At 36.9% G+C, this 17,575-nt stretch overlaps 1 protein-coding gene across 1 annotated transcript in view; it reads right to left on the reverse strand.

The window, feature by feature from the left end:
• The window catches only part of LOC132430510 (liprin-alpha-2-like), a 122,075-nt gene that overhangs the window by 2,010 nt on the left and 102,490 nt on the right, over window positions 1-17,575 (reverse strand). Inside the window, 2 exon segments of the mRNA XM_069540999.1 lie at window positions 1-310; window positions 379-748. Of these exon segments, the coding sequence (XP_069397100.1) occupies window positions 1-310; window positions 379-748 (680 nt within the window).

A 17,575-nucleotide genomic window follows, 5' to 3' on the forward strand; every position in this document is an offset into this window, starting at 1 on the left:
CATTTCTTCTGTTTTAATGAGACCCTTTCTTGCTGTCTCTACTTCCTGTTCCACCTCTCCCACTTGAGAAGAAAGGGCTGCTAAACATTCTTTCATTTGGGCCATTTCATACTTTTGTTTTTCAAGCAATTCTTATAGTTCAACTACAAGACTTGTTTCATCAGTTGAGTCTATAGAGCCATTGGACAAACGCTTTTCATGGACTTTCTGGCCAAGTTCCATCCCTTCAAGATGGTCTGACTCTGTGGATCCCTCACTTGATGCCATTTTTCTTTGTACGAACATTTTGTTCATGCAAAGCAGCAATCTCCTGATTAGCAGCAGCTAGTTCTTCTTCCAGTGCAGAGACTCTAAAGAAACCCTCAGTCACTCCCTTACCTTCCATCCAAAGCCTTGAGGTGCTCAAATAAAGATTTCAGTGACCTGAGAACCTCGACTTCGCTGGACATTCCAGAGGGGGACAGGGCTTGTCACTTCACCACCGTCATTCTTAGTGACCTTTCATATCGTGACACAAGGTACTCCAAATGCTTCAATAACAGTCTTGTATTGTTTCTTTCAGCTTTAAGTTCAGAAATTTCTTCTTCCTTTTTTAGAAGTTGTTCCCTGCTGGCATTTAATTCTTTTGTCAGTGCAGCAAATTCCGGTGGATCAACCCCCTTAGAACCAGTCAGCCCTCCTGTCAGGGATTCAATATTCTGCTGGTGTTGGAGGGTCTCCTGCAGAGGCAGGGGGTGGCTGTGGTTCACTGCGGGGACAAGGACACTGGCAGCAGAAGTTCTGGGAAGTACCCCTTGGCGTGAGCCTTCCTGGAGTCTGCCATTAGCCCCACCAAAGAGCCTCTAGGCTCCAGTCTATTCCATTCTTTTTTATGGCTGAGTAATATTCTATTGTATATATGTACCATATCTTCTTTATCCATTCATCTGTTGATGGATATTTAGGTTGCTTCCATGTCTTAGCTATTGCAAATAATGTAGCAATGAACACTCTGTATCTTTTTAAATTTTTTTCCAGATAAACGCCTGGAGTGGGATTGCTGGATCATATGCTAGTTCTATTTTTAGCTTTTTAGGGAACCTCCATACTGTTTTCCATAGTGGTTGTACCAGTTTACATTCCCACCAACAGTGTAAGAGGGTTCCCTTTTCTCCACACCCTCTCCAGCATTTATTGTTTGTAGACTTTTTGATAATGGCCATTCTGACTGGTGTGAGGTGATACCTCATTGTAGTTCTGATTTGCATTTCTCTAATATTATAATTAGCGATGTTGAGCATCTTTTCATGTGTGAGAACTGTTACTTTTGAGCATAGTCCTGGGTACTTGTGGTAGAGAAGAAGAAATTCTGAAAATAAATGAGCTAAATATACAACTTTAAGAAGTTAGAAAAACAGAATAACTCTAAAGAAATTAGGCAGGTCTAATTAATAAAGATAAAAATAAGTGAAATAGAAAATAAAGATTCAATAGACAGAATGAGGAAAGCCAAAATATAGTTCTTCAAAAAGAATAAGAAAATTGACAAAACTGAAAAAGAAAAAGGCATAGGTAAATAATTTGGGAAAAGGAAAAGGAAGACATACAAACACTGCAGAAATCAAGCAGAGGATATTATGAACAGCTGTATGCCAAAAACTTTAGAAATACGTGAAATGGTCAAATTATTAAAACAGTCTCAATAAGTAGAAACTCTAGTCTATGGCCATTGAAGAAATTAGACTTGTAGTCATTTTTCTCCCACAAATCAAACACCAGGCTCAGATGGTTTTATAGGACAATTCTACTTCTTTCAAGGAAAAGAAGAAGAATTTTTCACAAACTCTTTAGGGCCTATAACAAAAACCAGAGTGGAATATTTCTTCTAAAAGTTATAACTTAATACCAAAACCACAATTAGTAAAAGAAAAGATATAGGCCAGTTCAAAGAACAAATCTGTCAGTGTATATAAAAACACAAGATGTATTCAATAGTGAAATGCTACAAGTGTTCTCCTTAAGGAACAGTATAAACATACTCACTATCATCATGGGTATTCAACATTGTACTGGAGGTCTTAAAATAATGTGACAAGGAGAAAATGGTAGAAAAGTAATGGAAGGAGAAAAATGTCATCTATAGATGATATGATCATCTACATAGACAACACAAAGGGGGATATACAAATTACTGAAATTGTTATGGAAACCTGTCAAGGTGGCAATATGTAAGATTAATACACAAAAAACAGCTGCGTTTCTATATACCAGCAACGAACAGAAAATTCAGGGTTTTTTTTGTTTTTTGTTTGTTTGTTTGCGGTACGTGGGCCTCTCACCTTTGTGACCTCTTCTGTCGCGGAGCACAGGCTCCAGACGCGCAGGCCCCAGACGCGCAGGCTCAGCGGCCATGGCTCACGGGCCCAGCCGCTCCACGGCATGTGGGATCCTCGCGGACTGGGGCACGAACCCATGTCCCCTGCATCGGCAGGCAGACTCTCAACCACTGCGCCACCAGGGAAGCCCAAATTCAGGTTTTTTTAAAGTTACTGTTTACACAGCAACTGAAAATAGATGGTATTTAGGAATACATATATCAAACAATAAACAAGCTTTCTACAGGGAAAATAATAAAACTGAATCAAAAGACATTTAAAAAGTTCTAAATAAAGAGAGATACATGTTATGTTCATCTATTGAAGAGTTAATATTGTAAAGATATAAGTGCTTACTCAAGTTATTCATATTTACTGGAATTACAGATTTTTTAAAAAGATTTAAAAATTTAGATGGAAGAGCAAAGAGCCAAGACAGTCCTAAAGAATCAAGTAGAGAGAATTTTCCTGCCAGACAAATTCATAATAATTAAAACTGTAACTGGTGCAGAGATAGAGCAATGGAATAGAATGGAAAAATAAGAAAATGGTCTCTGCACATAGAAAACTTGACATAAGGCACAACTAAATTCAGGATTAGTGGGAAAGGACAGATTATTCAATAAATGGTTCTAAAATAATTGCTCATCTATAAGGACAAAACTGTAAACTGATCCTTACCTCATACCTTACACAAAAAATCAGTTTCTAACGTATCAAGCTGTAAGTACAAAAGGCAAAACATTAGAAATTCTAGAAGAAAATAAAAGAGAAAAACCTCTATATCCTTAGGGATTTTAAAACAAAAATTATGTAAACTATGCCAAGTATTAAGAAATTCAGCTTCATCACAATTCAGAACCATGCATTAAAAGACCCTTGTAAAGACCTGTGGTTGCCAAAGGGGGAGGGGATTGGGGAAGGAATGTATTGGGAGTTTGGGATTAGCAGATGCAAACTATTATATGTAGAATAGATAAACAACAGGGTTCTACTGTACAGCACAGGGAACTATATTCAATATCCTGTGATAACCCACAATGGAAAAGAATACGAAAAATAATGTGTATATATGTATAACTGAATTACTTTGCTGTGCAGCAGATACTGACACAACATTGTAAATCAATTATACTTCAATTAAAAAAAAAAGACCCTGTGAAGGGTGTAAAAGACAAACCACAAACTGAGAAAATGTATTTGTGATACACATAACAAAAAATATAAAAAGGACTAGTGTCCACAATATATAAAAACCTCGTGTGTCAATAGAAGAATATAAACAATCGTTTATTTATTTATTTATTGGGTGACACGAATAGCCAATAATTATCAGAAGATTCTCTATCTCATTACAATCAGTGAACATTTAAATAATAATATACCATTTCACAGCTGCCAGACTAGAAAAAAATTAAAGTCTGACAAAACCAAGTGACGAGAGGAACATAGAACAGTAGAATTTATTGGAGCAGGTAAGAACACAAATTGGGACAATGATCTTGGGGAATAATTTACCTACCATTCAACTTCCATGTGCATAAACCCCTTGCCCCAGCAATTCTAATCCAAATCTTTGCACATGTGCACCAAGAAACATGATGAAAAATGTTTATAGTAGCATTGCTCATAACAGCAACAAACACTAGAAACAACTCAATTGTCCATTGAAATTAGAATGGATAAATTGTAGTATAATCACATAATGAAATACTGTGCTGTAGTAAAAATGAATTACAGCTATAGGCACCAACATAAATGAATTTCAGAAGAAAATTTGAGCTCAAAAAGCAAATTGCAGAATACAGAAGTACAGTTCCATTCATATGAAGTTCAAAAATAGGCATAGCTAAACAATATATTGTTCAGGGACACATACATGCGATTAAAATATGAAGAAAAGGTACAGGGAGATTATCACAAAACTTAGTATAGTGATTGCATCTGGGAAGGGAGAGAGTGGTGTTGCTATCATGGAGGGGTACACAGTAGCGTCCAAAAATATTAGTAACGTTTTGTTTTTTAAGCTGGCTGATAAGCAAGGTTTGTTCCTTTTATTTTTGTTATTTTATACAGTTATACACTTTTACTCTGTATGATACACTCAAAATGAAATATTTTATAAAATTTAAAAAATTTTACTTTTATATTAGTTGTTTGGTTTGGCTTTATAAAGTAACCAATGGATTCGTTTAATATTTTTCTTTATCCTAGTCTGATAAATTCCACTGCCCCCTTGGGTTACAAAATTAAACATTTTAAACCACCATCCTCAAAAAGTCTAAATAATTTTGACTGAACTATTTAACATTTTGATTTTTTACAAACATGTATGTATACACATATATATGAATTTTAATATGACACCTGTGAAATAGTTTAAAAACATACATACCTATCCAAATGCAAGCTAATATAGACATGGTGCATGTATTTTTGTTTTGAATTTTATTATATATATATTTTTTATACAGCAGGTTCTTATTAGTTAACCATTTCATACATATTAGTATATATATATATATGTCAATCCCAATCTTCCAATTCATCACACCACCACCACCCCCACCCAGCTTTCCCCCCTTGGTGTCCATACAATTGTTCTCTACATCTGTGTCTCAATTTCTGCCGTGCAAACTGGTTCATCTGTACCATTTTTCTAGGTTCCACATATATGCGTTAATATACGATTTTTGTTTTTCTCTTTCTGACTTACTTCACTCTGTATGACAGTGTCTAGATCCATCCATGACTCTACAAATGACCCAGTTTCGTTCCTTTTTATGGCTGAGTAATATTCCATTGTATATATGTACCACAACTCCTTTATCCATTTGTCTGTCGATGGGCATTTAGGTTGCTTCCATGTCCTGGCTATTGTAAATAGTACTGCAGTGAACATTGGGGTGCATGTGTCTTTTTGAATTATGGTTTTCTCAGGGTATATGACCAGTAGTGGGATTGCTGGGTCATATGGTAATTCTATTTTTAGTCTTTTAATGAACCTGCATACTGCTCTCCATAGTAGCTGTATCAATTTACATTCCCACAAACTGTGCAAGAGGGTTCCCTTTTCCCCACACCCTCTCCAGCATTTGTTTGTAGGTTTTCTGATGATACCCATTCTAACTGGTGTGAGGTGATACCTCATTGTAGTTTTGATTTGCATTTCTCTAATAATTAGTGATGTTGAGCAGCTTTTCATGTGCTTCTTGGTCATCTGTATGTCTTCTTTGGAGACATGTCTATTTAGGTCTTCTGCCCATTTTTGGATTGGGTTGTTTGTATTTTTAATATTGAGCTGCATGAGCTGTTTATACATTTTGGAGATTAATCCTTTGTCCATTGATTCATTTGCAAATATTTTCTCCCATTCTGAGGGTTGTCTTTTCTTCTTGTTTATGGTTTCTTTTGGTGTGCAAAAGCTTTTAAGTTTCATTAGGTCCCATTTGTTTATTTTTGTTTTTATTTCCATTACTCTAGGAGGTGGATCAAAAAAATTCTTGCTGTGATTTATGTCAAAAATTGTTCTACCTAGGTTTTCCTCTAAGTTTTATACTGTCCAGTCTTACATTTAGGTCTTTAATCCATTTCGAGTTTATTTTTGTGTGTGGTGTTAGGGAATGTTCTAATTTCGTTCTTTTACATGTAGCTGTCCAGTTCTCCCAGCACCACTTATTGAAGAGACTGTCTTTTCTCCACTGTATATCCTTGCCTCCTTTGTCATATACTAGTTGACCATAGGTGTGTGGGTTTATCTCTGGGTTTTCTATCCCATTCCATTGATCTATATTTCTGTTTTTGTGCCACTACCATATTGTCTTGATTACTGTCACTTTGTAGTATTGTCTGAAGTCAGGGAATCTGATTCCTCCAGTTCCGTTTTTTTTCCTCAAGACCGCATTGGCTATTCGGGGTCTTCTGTGTCTCTATACAAATTTTAAGATTTTTTGTTCTAGTTCTGTAAGAAATGCCATTGATGGGCTTCCCTGGTGGCACAGTGGTTGAGAGTCTGCCTGCCGATGCAGGGGACACGGGTTTGTGCCCCGGTCCGGGAAGATCCCACATGCCGTGGAGCGGCTGGGCCTGTGAGCCATGGCCGCTGAGCCTGCGCGTCCGGAGCCTGTGCTCCACAACGGTAGAGACCACAGCAGTGAGAGGCGCGTGTACTGCAAAAAAAAAAAAAAAAAAAAAAAAAGAAATGCCATTGGTAATTGGTAGGTTTATTCCTAGATATTTTATTCTTTTTATTGCAATGGTAAATGGGAGTGTTTCCTTAATTTCTCTTTCATATTTTTCATCATTACTGTATAGGAATGCAAGAGATTTCTGTGCATCACAGAAACTTCTATCCTGCAACTTTACCAAATTCATTGATTAGCTCTAGTAGTTCTCTGGTGGCATCTTTAGGATTCTCTATGTATACTATCATATCATCTGCAAACAGTGACAGTTTTACTTCTTGTTTTCCAATTTGTATTCTTTTTATTTCTTTTTCTTCTCTGACTGACGTGGCTAGGACTTCCCAAACTATGTTGAATAATAGCGGTGAGAGTGGACACCCTTGTCTTGTTCCTGATCTTAGAGGAAATGCTTTCAGTTTTTCACCATTGAGAATGATGTTGGCTGAGGGTTTGTTGTATATGGCCTTTATTATGTTGAGGTAGGTTCCCTCTATGCCCACTTTCTGGAGAGTTTTTATCATAAATGGTTGTTGAATTTTGTCAAAAGCTTTTTCTGCATCCATTGAGATGATCATATGGTTTTTCTTCTTCAGTTTTTTAATATGGTGTATCACATTGATTGACTTGCATATACTGAAGAATCCTGGCATCTCTGGGATAAATCCCACCTGATCATAGTGTACAATCCTTTTAATGTGTTGTTGGATTCTGTTTGCTAGTATTTTCTTGAGCATTTTTGCATCTATATTCATCAGTGTTATTGGTCTGTAACTTTCTTTTTTTGTAATATCTTTGTCTGGTTTTGGTATCAGGGTGATGGTGGCCTCATAGAATGAGTTTGGGAGTGTTCCTTCCTCTGCAATTTTTTAAAAGAGTTTGAGAAGGATGGGTGTTATCTCTTCTCTAAATGTTTGATAGAATTTACCTGTGAAGCCATCTGGTCCTGGACTTTTGTTTGTTGGAAAATTTTTATTCACAGTTTCAATTTCATTACTTGTGATGGGTCTGTTCATATTTTCTATTTCTTCCTGGTTCAGGCTTGGAAGTTTATACCTTTCTAAGAATTTGTCCATTTCTTCCAGGTTGTCCATTTTATTGGCATAGCATTACTTGTAGTAGTCTCTTAGGATGCTTTGTATTTCTGAGGTATCTGTTGTAAGTTCTCCTTTTTCATTTCTAATTTTATTGACTTGAGTCCTCTCCCTCTTTTTCTCGATGAGTCTGGCTAATGTTTTATCAATTTTATTTACCTTCTCAAAGAACCAGGTTTTAGTTTTATTGATCTTTCCTATTGTTTTCCTTGTTTCTATTTCATTTATTTCTGCTCTGATCTTTATGATTTCTTTCCTTCTACTGACTTTGGGTTTTGTTTGTTCTTCTTTCTCTAGTTCCTTTAGATGTAAGGTTAGATTGTTTATTTGAGATGTTTGTTGTTTCTTGAGGTAGAATTGTATTGCTATAAAATTCCCTCTTAGAACTGCTTTTGCTTCATCCCATAGGTTTTGGATCGTCGTGTTTTCATTGTCATTTGTCTCTAGGTATTTTTTGATTTCCTCTTTGATTTCTTCAGTGATCTTTTGGTTATTTAGTAACGTCTGTCTGTACAATTTTACATTTGTAAAATAAGAAATGAATGTTGGTTCATTCAGTGTGCTTTCTTACTTGAAATAAGAATACTAGAGTTTCCCCATAGTTTTAACTTTGAAACTCTAGACAAGCATCTGATATTCAGAGTGAAACTTTTTGAGGCAGAAAGGATAGTGATTTAAGAGCACGGGCTCTGGAACCAAACTTTCTTGTTTCTAAACTTAGCTCCACAGTTCACTACGTCTGTGGCCTTGGGTGAACTTACTTAACATCTCTTCGCTCTTGCTTCCTCATCAGTAAAACAGGCAAAAGTACAAATACCATAGAATTGTGGTGAGCACTACATAAATTACTACATGTAGTAAAAAGTATATGTAACTGACACATAGTGAATACTCAAAATCGAGCTCAGTTAGAATTCAGACAGTCAAAAATGAGGGGCTGTGGTCATCCATAATTCAGGAAGTGAGACCAATAATGATTATTCTCACATAAAATTGCTTTGCTTTATAAAACCACAAATTTAAGTTATGTGACATAAGATGTTCTGTAGATTGTCATAGTCTCCTCAAAATCCTTTGAGATCAAGTGTTTAAAAGGTCCCTGGAAATCATCTACTCTACACATTTTAGAGCTAAGGAAACTGGATTTCAGAGAGGTTAAATGACTTGGGTCAAATGACAGCAGTAGCACCTAAACATCCATTTAAGGAGACTGCTTAACAAAAGAAGAGAATGTGAGATTATGAACAAAACAACTTCACATCCCTCACCCAGCCTAACTCTTCAGAACTCCACCTGAGTGCAACCAGAACCAGCAGACCAAGGAATGGAAATCCAACCAGAGAGAGGGAAGAGCCAGGAATTTGCTGGAGCTCAATTAGGATACAAATGTATTGTGGACCTGTGTATGTTTATTCCACAAACACTTGTTGGCCACCCAATATCCACACAGTGTTTTGGTTAGAAAGCTCAACATCATTTCTTTCATATGCAGAAACACTTGAGCCTCAGATCCCTCTGTCTCATTCATGTCTTAAGATCTGGTATATAGCAGTAGTCACAGATGAAGTCTCTCTCGATGCAACGGTGTGGCAACATGGGAAGACATGGGGTTTAGAGTCTCCAGTATGTCTGCCACTTATGAGCTCTGTAATCTTTCTTTTTTAATTTTTTAATTTAATTTTATTTATTTGTTTATACAGCAGGTTCTTATTAGTTACCCATTTTATACATATTAGTGTATACATGTCAATCCCAATCTCCCAATTCATCACACCACCACCCCCTGTCCCACCACTTTTCCCCCTTGGTGTCCATATGTTTGTTCTCTACATCTGTGTCTCTATTACTGCCCTGCAAACTGGTTCATCTGTACCGTTTTACTAGGTTCCACATATATGCATTAATATACGATATTTGTTTTTCTCTTTCTGACTTATTTCATTCTGTATGACAGTCTCTAGATCCATCCATCTAGATCCATTTGTAGAGTCTCTAGACTCTACAAATGACTGAATTTTGTTTCTTTTTATAGCTGAGTAATATTCCATTGTATATATATACCACATATTCTTTATCCATTCATCCAATGATGGACACTTAGGTTGTTTCCATCTCCTGGCTATTGTAAATAGAGCTGCAATGAACATTTTGATACATGACTCTTTTTGAATTATGGTTTTCTCAGGGTATATGCCCAGTAGTGGGATTGCTGGGTCATATGGTAGTTCTATTTGTAGTTTTTAAGGAACCTCCATAGTGTTCTCCATAGTGGCTGTATCAATTTACATTTCCACCAACAGTGCAAGAGGGTTTCCTTTCTCCACACCCTCTCCAGCATTTGTTGTTTGCAGATTTTCTGATGATGCCCATTATAACTGGTGTGAAGTGATACTTCACTGTAGTTTTCATTGTATTTCTCTAATAATTAGTGATGTTGAGCAGCTTTTCACGTGCTTCTTGGCCATCTGTATGTCTTCTTTGGAGACATGTCTATTTAGGTCTTCTGCCCATTTTTGGATTGGGTTGTTTGTTTTTTAATATTGAGCTGCATGAGCTGTTTATATATTTTGGAGATTAATCCTTTGTTGATTTATTTGCAAATACTGTCTCCCATTCTGAGGGTTGTCTTTTCATCTTGTTTGTAGTTTCCTTTGATTTGCAAAAGCTTATAAGTTTCATTAGGTCCCATTTGTTTATTTTTATTTCCATTACTCTAGGAGGTGTATCAAAAATGATCTTGCTGTGATTTATGTCAAAAAGTGTTCTTCCTATGTTTTCCTCAAAGAGTTTCATAGTGTCTGGTCTTATATTTAGGTCTCTAATCCCTTTTGAGTTTATTTCTGTGTATGGTGTTACAGAGAGTTCTAATTCCGTTCTTTCACATATAGCTGTCCAGTTTTCCCAACATCACTTACTGAAGAGACTGTCTTTTCTCCATTGTATATCCTTCCCTCCTTTGTCATGAATTAGTTGACCATAGGTGCATGGGTTTATCTCTGGGCTTTCTAACCTGTTCCACTGATCTATATTTCTGTTTTTGTGCCAGTACCATACAGTCTTGATTACTGTAGCTTTTGTAGTATAGTCTGAAGTCAGGGAGTCTGATTCCTCCAGCTCCTTTTTTTCCCTCAAGACTGCTTTGGCTATTCGGAGTCTTTTGTGTCTCCCTACAAATTTTAAGATTTTTTGTTCTAGTTCTGTCAAAAATGCCATTGGTAATTTGATAGGGATTGCATTGAATATGTAGATTGCTTTCACTAGTATAGTCATTTTCACAATATTGATTCTTCCAATCCAGGAACAGGGGTATATCTCTCCATCTGTTTGTATCATCTTTAATTTCTTTCATCAGTGTCTTATAGTTTTCTGCATACAGGTCTTTTGTCTCCCTAGGTAGGTTTATCCCTAGATATTTTATTCTTTTTGTTGCAGTGGTAAATGGGAGTGTTTCCTTAATTTCTCTTTCAGGTTTTTCATCATTAGTGTATAGGAATGCAAAAGATTTCTGTGCATTAGTTTTGTATCCTGCAATTTTACCAAATTAATTCATTAGCTCTAGCAGTTTTCTCGTAGCATCTTTAGGATTCTCTATGTATAGTATCATGTCATCTGCGAACAGTGACAGTTTTACTTCTTCTATTATGATTTGATTTCCTTTTATTTCTTTTCCTTCTCTGATTGCTGTGGCTAGGACTTCCAAAGCTATGTTGAATAATAGCACTGAGAGTGGGCAACCTTGTCTTGCTCCTGATCTTAGAGGAAATGCTTTCAGTTTTTGACCACTGAGAACAATGTTGGCTGTGGGCTTGTCATATATGGCCTTTATTATATTGAGGTAGGTTCCCTCTGTGTCCACTTTCTGGAGAGTTTTTATCATAAATGGGTGTTGAATTTTGTAAAAAGCTTTTTCTGCATCCATTGAGATGATCATATGATTTTTCTTCAATTTGTTAATATGGTGTATCACATTGGTTGATTTGCATATATTGAAGAATCCTTGCATACCTGGGATAAATCCCACTTGAACATAGTGTATGATCCTTTTAATGTGTTGCTGGATTCTGTTTGCTAGTATTTTGTTGAGCATTTTTGCATCGATATTCATCAGTGACATTGGTCTGTAATTTACTTTTTTTGTTGTGTCTTTGTCTGGTTTTGGTGTCAGGGTGATGGGAGCCTCATAGAATGAGTTTGGGAGTGTTCTTTCCTCTGAAGATTTTTGGAAGGGTTTGAGGAGGATGGGTGTTAGCTTTTCTCTAAATGGTTGATAGAATTCACCTGTGAAGCCATCTGGTCCTGGACTTCTGTTTCTTGGAAGATTTTTAATCACAGTTTCAATTTCATTACTTGTGATGGGTCTGTTCATATTTTCTATTTTTTCCTGGTTCAGTCTTGGAAGGTTATACCTTTCTAAGAATTTGTCCATTTCTTCCAGGTTGTCCATTTTATTGGCGTAGAGTTGCTTGTAGTAGTCTCTTAGGGTGCTTTGTATTTCTGCGGTGTCAGTTGTTACTTCTCCTTTTTCATTTCTAATTCTGTTGACTTGAGTCCTCTCCCTTTTTTTCTTGATGAGTCTAGCTAACGGTTTTTCAATTTTGTTGATCTTCTCAAAGAACCAGATTTCAGTTTTATTGATTTTGCTATTGTTTCCTTCATTTCTTTTTCATTTATTTCTGATCTGATCTTTATGATTTCTTTCCTTCTGTTAAGTTTGGGGGTTTTTTGTTCTTCTTTCTCTAATTGCTTTAGGTGTAAGGTTATGTTGTTTATTTGAGATTTTTCTTGTTTCTAAAGGTAGGATTGTATTGCTATCAACTTCCCTCTTAGAACTGCTTTTGTTGCATCCCATAGGTTTTGGATCATCGTGATTTCATTGTCATTTGCCTCTATGTATTTTTTGATTTCCTCTTTGATTTCTTCAGTGATCTCTTTGTTATTTAGTAATGTAGTGTTTAGCCTCCATGTGTTTGTGTTTTTTCCTTTTTTTCCCCTGTAATTGATTTCTAATCTCATAGTGTTGTGGTCAGAAAAGATGCTTGATATGATTTCAATTTCCTTAAATTTACTGAGGCTTCATTTGTGAGCCAAGATATGATCTATCCTTGAGAATGTTCCACATGCATTTGAGAAGAAAGTGTAATCTGCTGTTTTTGGATGGAATGTCCTATAAATATCAATTAAATCTACCTGGTCTGTTGTGCCATTTAAAGCTTGTGTTTCCTGATTTTCTGTCTGGATGATCTGTCCATTGGTGTAAGTGAGGTGTTAAAGTCCCCCACTGTTTTTGTGTTACTGTTGATTTCCTCTTTTATAGCTGTTAGCAGTTGCCTTATGTATTGAGGTGCTCCTATGTTGGGTGCATATATAATTATAATTGTTATATCTTCTTCTTGGATTGATCCCTTGATCATTATGTAGTGTCCTTCCTTGTCTCTTGTAACATTCTTTATTTTAATGTCTACTTTATCTGATATGAGTATTGCTGCTCCAGCTTTCTTTTGATTTCCATTTGTATGGAATATCTTTTTCTATCCCTTCACTTTCAGTCTGTATGTGTCCCTAGGTCTGAAATGGGTCTCTTGTAGACAGCATATATATGGGTCTTGTTTTTGTATCCATTCAGCAAGCCTGTGTCTTTTGGTTGGAGCATTTAATCCACTTAGGTTTAAGGTAATTATCAATATGTATGTTCCTATTACCATTTTCTTAATTGTTACCAGTTTGTTTTTGTAGGTCCTTTACTTCTCTTGTGTTTCCCAATTAGAGATGTTCCTTTAGCATTTGTTGTAGAGCTGGTTTGGTGGTGCTGAATTCTTTTAGCTTTTGCTTGTCTGTAAAAATCTCATTGAGATCCTTGCTGGGTAGAGTAATCTTGGTTGTGGTTCTTTCCTTTCATCATTTTAAATATATCATGCCACTCCCTTCTGGTCTGTAGAGTTTCTGCTGAGAAATCGACTATTACCCTTATGGGAGTTCCCTTGTATATAATTTGTTGTTTTTCCCTTGTTGCTTTCAGTAATTTTTCCTTGTCTTTAATTTTTGTCAGTTTGATTACTATGTGTCTTAATGTGTTTCTCCTACGGTTTATCCTGTATGGGATTCTCTGTGCTTCTTGGACTTGGGTGGCTATTTCCTTTCCCATGTTAGGGAAGTTTTTGACTACAGTCTCTTCAAATATTTTCTCGGGTCCTTTCTCTCTCTCTTCTCTTTCTGGGACCCCTATAATGCAAATGTTGTTGCATTTAATGTTGTCCCAATGGTCTCTTAGTCTGCCTTCATTTCTTTTCATTCTTTTTTCTTTATTCTGTTCTGCAGCAGTGAATTCCACCATTCTGTCTATCAGGTCATTTATCAGTTATTCTGCCTCAGTTATTCTGCTATTTTTTTCCCTCATTTCATTAGACAATATATTTTGTACATCATTCCAAATAAGTACATATTCACAACTTTCTTTTTTTTCACACACACACACACTGCATTTTATTTTTACAAGAGATAAACTGACACCAAGTTGTGCAAAATGCACAACCAAGCATTGTAAATGGATGAGCAAAATAAAAGCAACAATGATTGCAATTACCAAACACAAGTTATTCTATTGATTCCTTCTAGTGTAGTTTTCATTTCAGTTATTGTATTGTTCCTCTTTCTTTGTTTTTTAATTCTTCTAGGTCTCTGTTAAGCATTTCTTGCATCTTCTCGATCTTTGCCTCCCTTTTATTTCTGTGGTCCTGGATCATCTTCACTATTATTATTCTGAATTCTTTTTCTGGAAGGTTGCCTATCTCCACTTCATTTAGTTGTTTTTCTGGGGTTTTATCTTGTTCCTTTATCTGATACATAGCCCTCTGCCTTTTCATCTTGTCTGTCTTTCTGTGAATGTGGTTTTTGTTCCACAGGCAGCAGGATTGTACTTTTCCTGCTTCTGCTGTCTGCCTTCTGGTGGATTAGGCTATCTAAGAGGCTTGTGCACGTTTCCTGATGGGAGGGAGTGGTGGTGGGTAGAGCTGACTGTTGCTCTGTTGGGCAGAATGCAACAAAACTTTAATCTGCTTGTCTGCTGATGTGTGGGGCTGGGTTCCCTCCCTGTTGGTTGTTTGGCCTAAGGTGACCCAACACTGGAGCCTACCTGGCTCTTTGGTGGTGTTAATTTGGTGCACTCTGCGAGGGCTCATGCCAAGGTGTACTTCCCAGAACTGCTGCTGCCTGTGTTCTTGTCCTCACGGTGAGTCACAGCCACCCCCTGCCTCTTCAGGAGATCCTCCAACACTAGCAGTTAGGTCTGGTTCCGTCTCCTGTGGGGTCACTGCTCCTTTCCCTTCATCTTGATGCACACACTACTTTTTCTGTGCCCTCCAAGAGTGGAGTCTCTGTTTCCCCCAGTCCTGTCAAAGTCCTGCAATCAAATCCCGCTAGCCTCCAAAGTCTGATTTTCTAAGAATTCCTCCTCCCGTTGCCCAACCCCCAGGTTGGAAGCCTGACGTGAGGCTCAGAACCTTCACTCCAGTGGGTGGACTTCTGTGGTATAAGTGTTCTCCAGTCTGTTAGTCACCCACCCAGCAGTTATGGGATTTGATTTTATTGTGATTGCTACCTTCCTACTGTCTCATTGTGGCTTCTCCTTTGTCTGTGAATGTGTGGTATCTTTTTTGGTGAGTTGCAGTGTCTTCCTGTTGATGATTGTTCAGCAGTTAGTTGTGATTCCGGTGCTCTCACAAGAGGGAGTGAGCGCACGTCCTTCTACGCCGCCATTTTGAACCTATTTTTTCGACATGGTGCATGTTTTAAAGGATAGGTAGAATCACTATTGTTTTTGGACTAAGCAGCATGTGGCTAAAGATCAAATTAGATGTTTATACACTGAAATCTCGGGTAAACCTCTTTCTTGTTTTTGTTTTAATGGTACGAAGACAAGATGGCTTTGTCGACTGAAAAAAATGCACAACCTTAAAAGTTCAGAATTATGTTTTATTAGGTGGCTTTACTGAGGACTGTAACATGGGAAGCAGCCTCTCAGATAGCTCTGAGGAACGGTTCCCAAGAGGTATGGGAGAAACCAGGGTATATAGGAGTTTTAGCTGGGGTGGGGGTGGGGAAACATGTAGTAGAACATCAAAAGATTACTGCTAATCACAAAAAGCAGACATCTCAATTTAATGATTTTCTATGTATAGGAAAATGCAAGAGTCTGGGCTTATTGATATCATTCCTTTGATATGCTCCTTAACTTTATAGGGCCAGTATCATTTTTTCCTCCATCCTGAATTCCCCTCAGGATGCATGGGGTGGGGGGCTGATGCAGTGACTGATGGCTTTATGGCCACAACATCCTTTGTTTACTGAAATAGCAGGTGACATTCTTTGTCCACATTTGAGAAGAGCAGAGATGGGAATAGAACCTCATGTATCGTTGCAGAATAAACTAGGGGTTCCTGATATGTGACATAAATGTGGAAGGAGGAGAAGAGAAACCGTTTTCACCAAAAGAAATGAAGTAGTTAAAGTACGTCTCACTAAAAAGTCGGAAGTCCTCCCACCTTAGTCTCTATACCTCCCCATTCCCACCAAAAATAGGATTTATCAGGCTGGGTGTATAAGAGTTCAGGAGATCATTCCAAGAAAAAGCGCCACACTTTGGTGAAAACTGATACATCTAAGATGGTATGCAAGGTATTTAATGATCAGTTCAGTGCATGACCAGTCAGAAATTATGCTAGCAAGCCTTTAAACTGTTATCAGTGCATCCTAATATCAAGACTGGTATTTGTCGACCTTTTAATTTGTTTTATCGAGGTGGTGTCTGTTTTTTATCCTAGAATAGTGCCTTGCACACAGTAGTTGCTGAATAAATATTTGTTGAATGAATGACATGTTTAAAATTTTAAAAGCAGAGAGTAAAAGCTATAAAAGCTGTTAGAACAGAGTAAATATTTATAAAGCCATTTCATGTAGCCTGAGAGTAATAGCAGGAGATGAAAAACAGAAATTAGGAATGCTAGGGAGCAGAACACAGCAACTGCAAGGTACATGGGATTTGGAGTCTGAAAGGTGTGAGTTCAAAACTCTTTGCTGGCTACTGGATTTATAATCTCATATAAAGCTTCTCTGTTGTTTTACTGGCTGATTTTGGGGTTTGGTTTGGTTTTCCTGCATGTATTTTTTAAAAATTTTATTGGAGTATAGTTGATTTAAAATGTTGTGCTAGTTTCTGCTGTACAGCAAAGTGTATCATTCATACATATACATATATTCACTCTTTTTTAGATTCTTTTCCCAAGTCATTACAGAATATTGAGAAGAGTTCCCTGTGCTATAGAGTAGGTCCTTATTAGTTATCTATTTTATATATAGTAATGTGTATTTGTCAATCCCAATCAATTACAGGCTGTTTTTAAGGTCTTTGTCTTTCATCTTCAGCATTTTCACTAAGATGCAATGTAGGGTTCTGTTCTGCTTGGGACTCACATCTTCTGAGCATGAATATTCCTGTCTTTCATCAATTCTGGAGATTCTCAGCTAATATTTCTTTAAATACTGACTCTTCTTTTGATCTAAAATTGATTTTAGACACATAGTGAGCCTTCTCTTTCTCTCCTCCATGTCTTAAACTCTTTTACACTTTCCCTGTTTTTATCTTTTCTCTGCTACATCTTTGATTTCAATGATTTTCTGTGTTTTTTCTGAACTGCTGTTTGACTTTCCCATTGAGACTTTAATTTCAATGATCATATATTTCAAGTCTAGAAGTTCTATTTGTTGTCTTAAATCTTAAATCTCTTTTTCCCCTTGTGTCTTGTTATTCTGTTTCTATTTATTTCATGATAAGTGGGACTTTGCCTGTGGGAATCTTTTCTGGTCTGAGCTGAAGAGGTTTCTCTCTAAAACAGTTGTACGTTTGTTTCTGACAGATTTATCAGACATATTCCTAGCCCAAACCCCTTTCATG

This window comes from Delphinus delphis, chromosome 9, assembly GCF_949987515.2.
Source record: "Delphinus delphis chromosome 9, mDelDel1.2, whole genome shotgun sequence".
Taxonomy (NCBI): domain Eukaryota; kingdom Metazoa; phylum Chordata; class Mammalia; order Artiodactyla; family Delphinidae; genus Delphinus; species Delphinus delphis.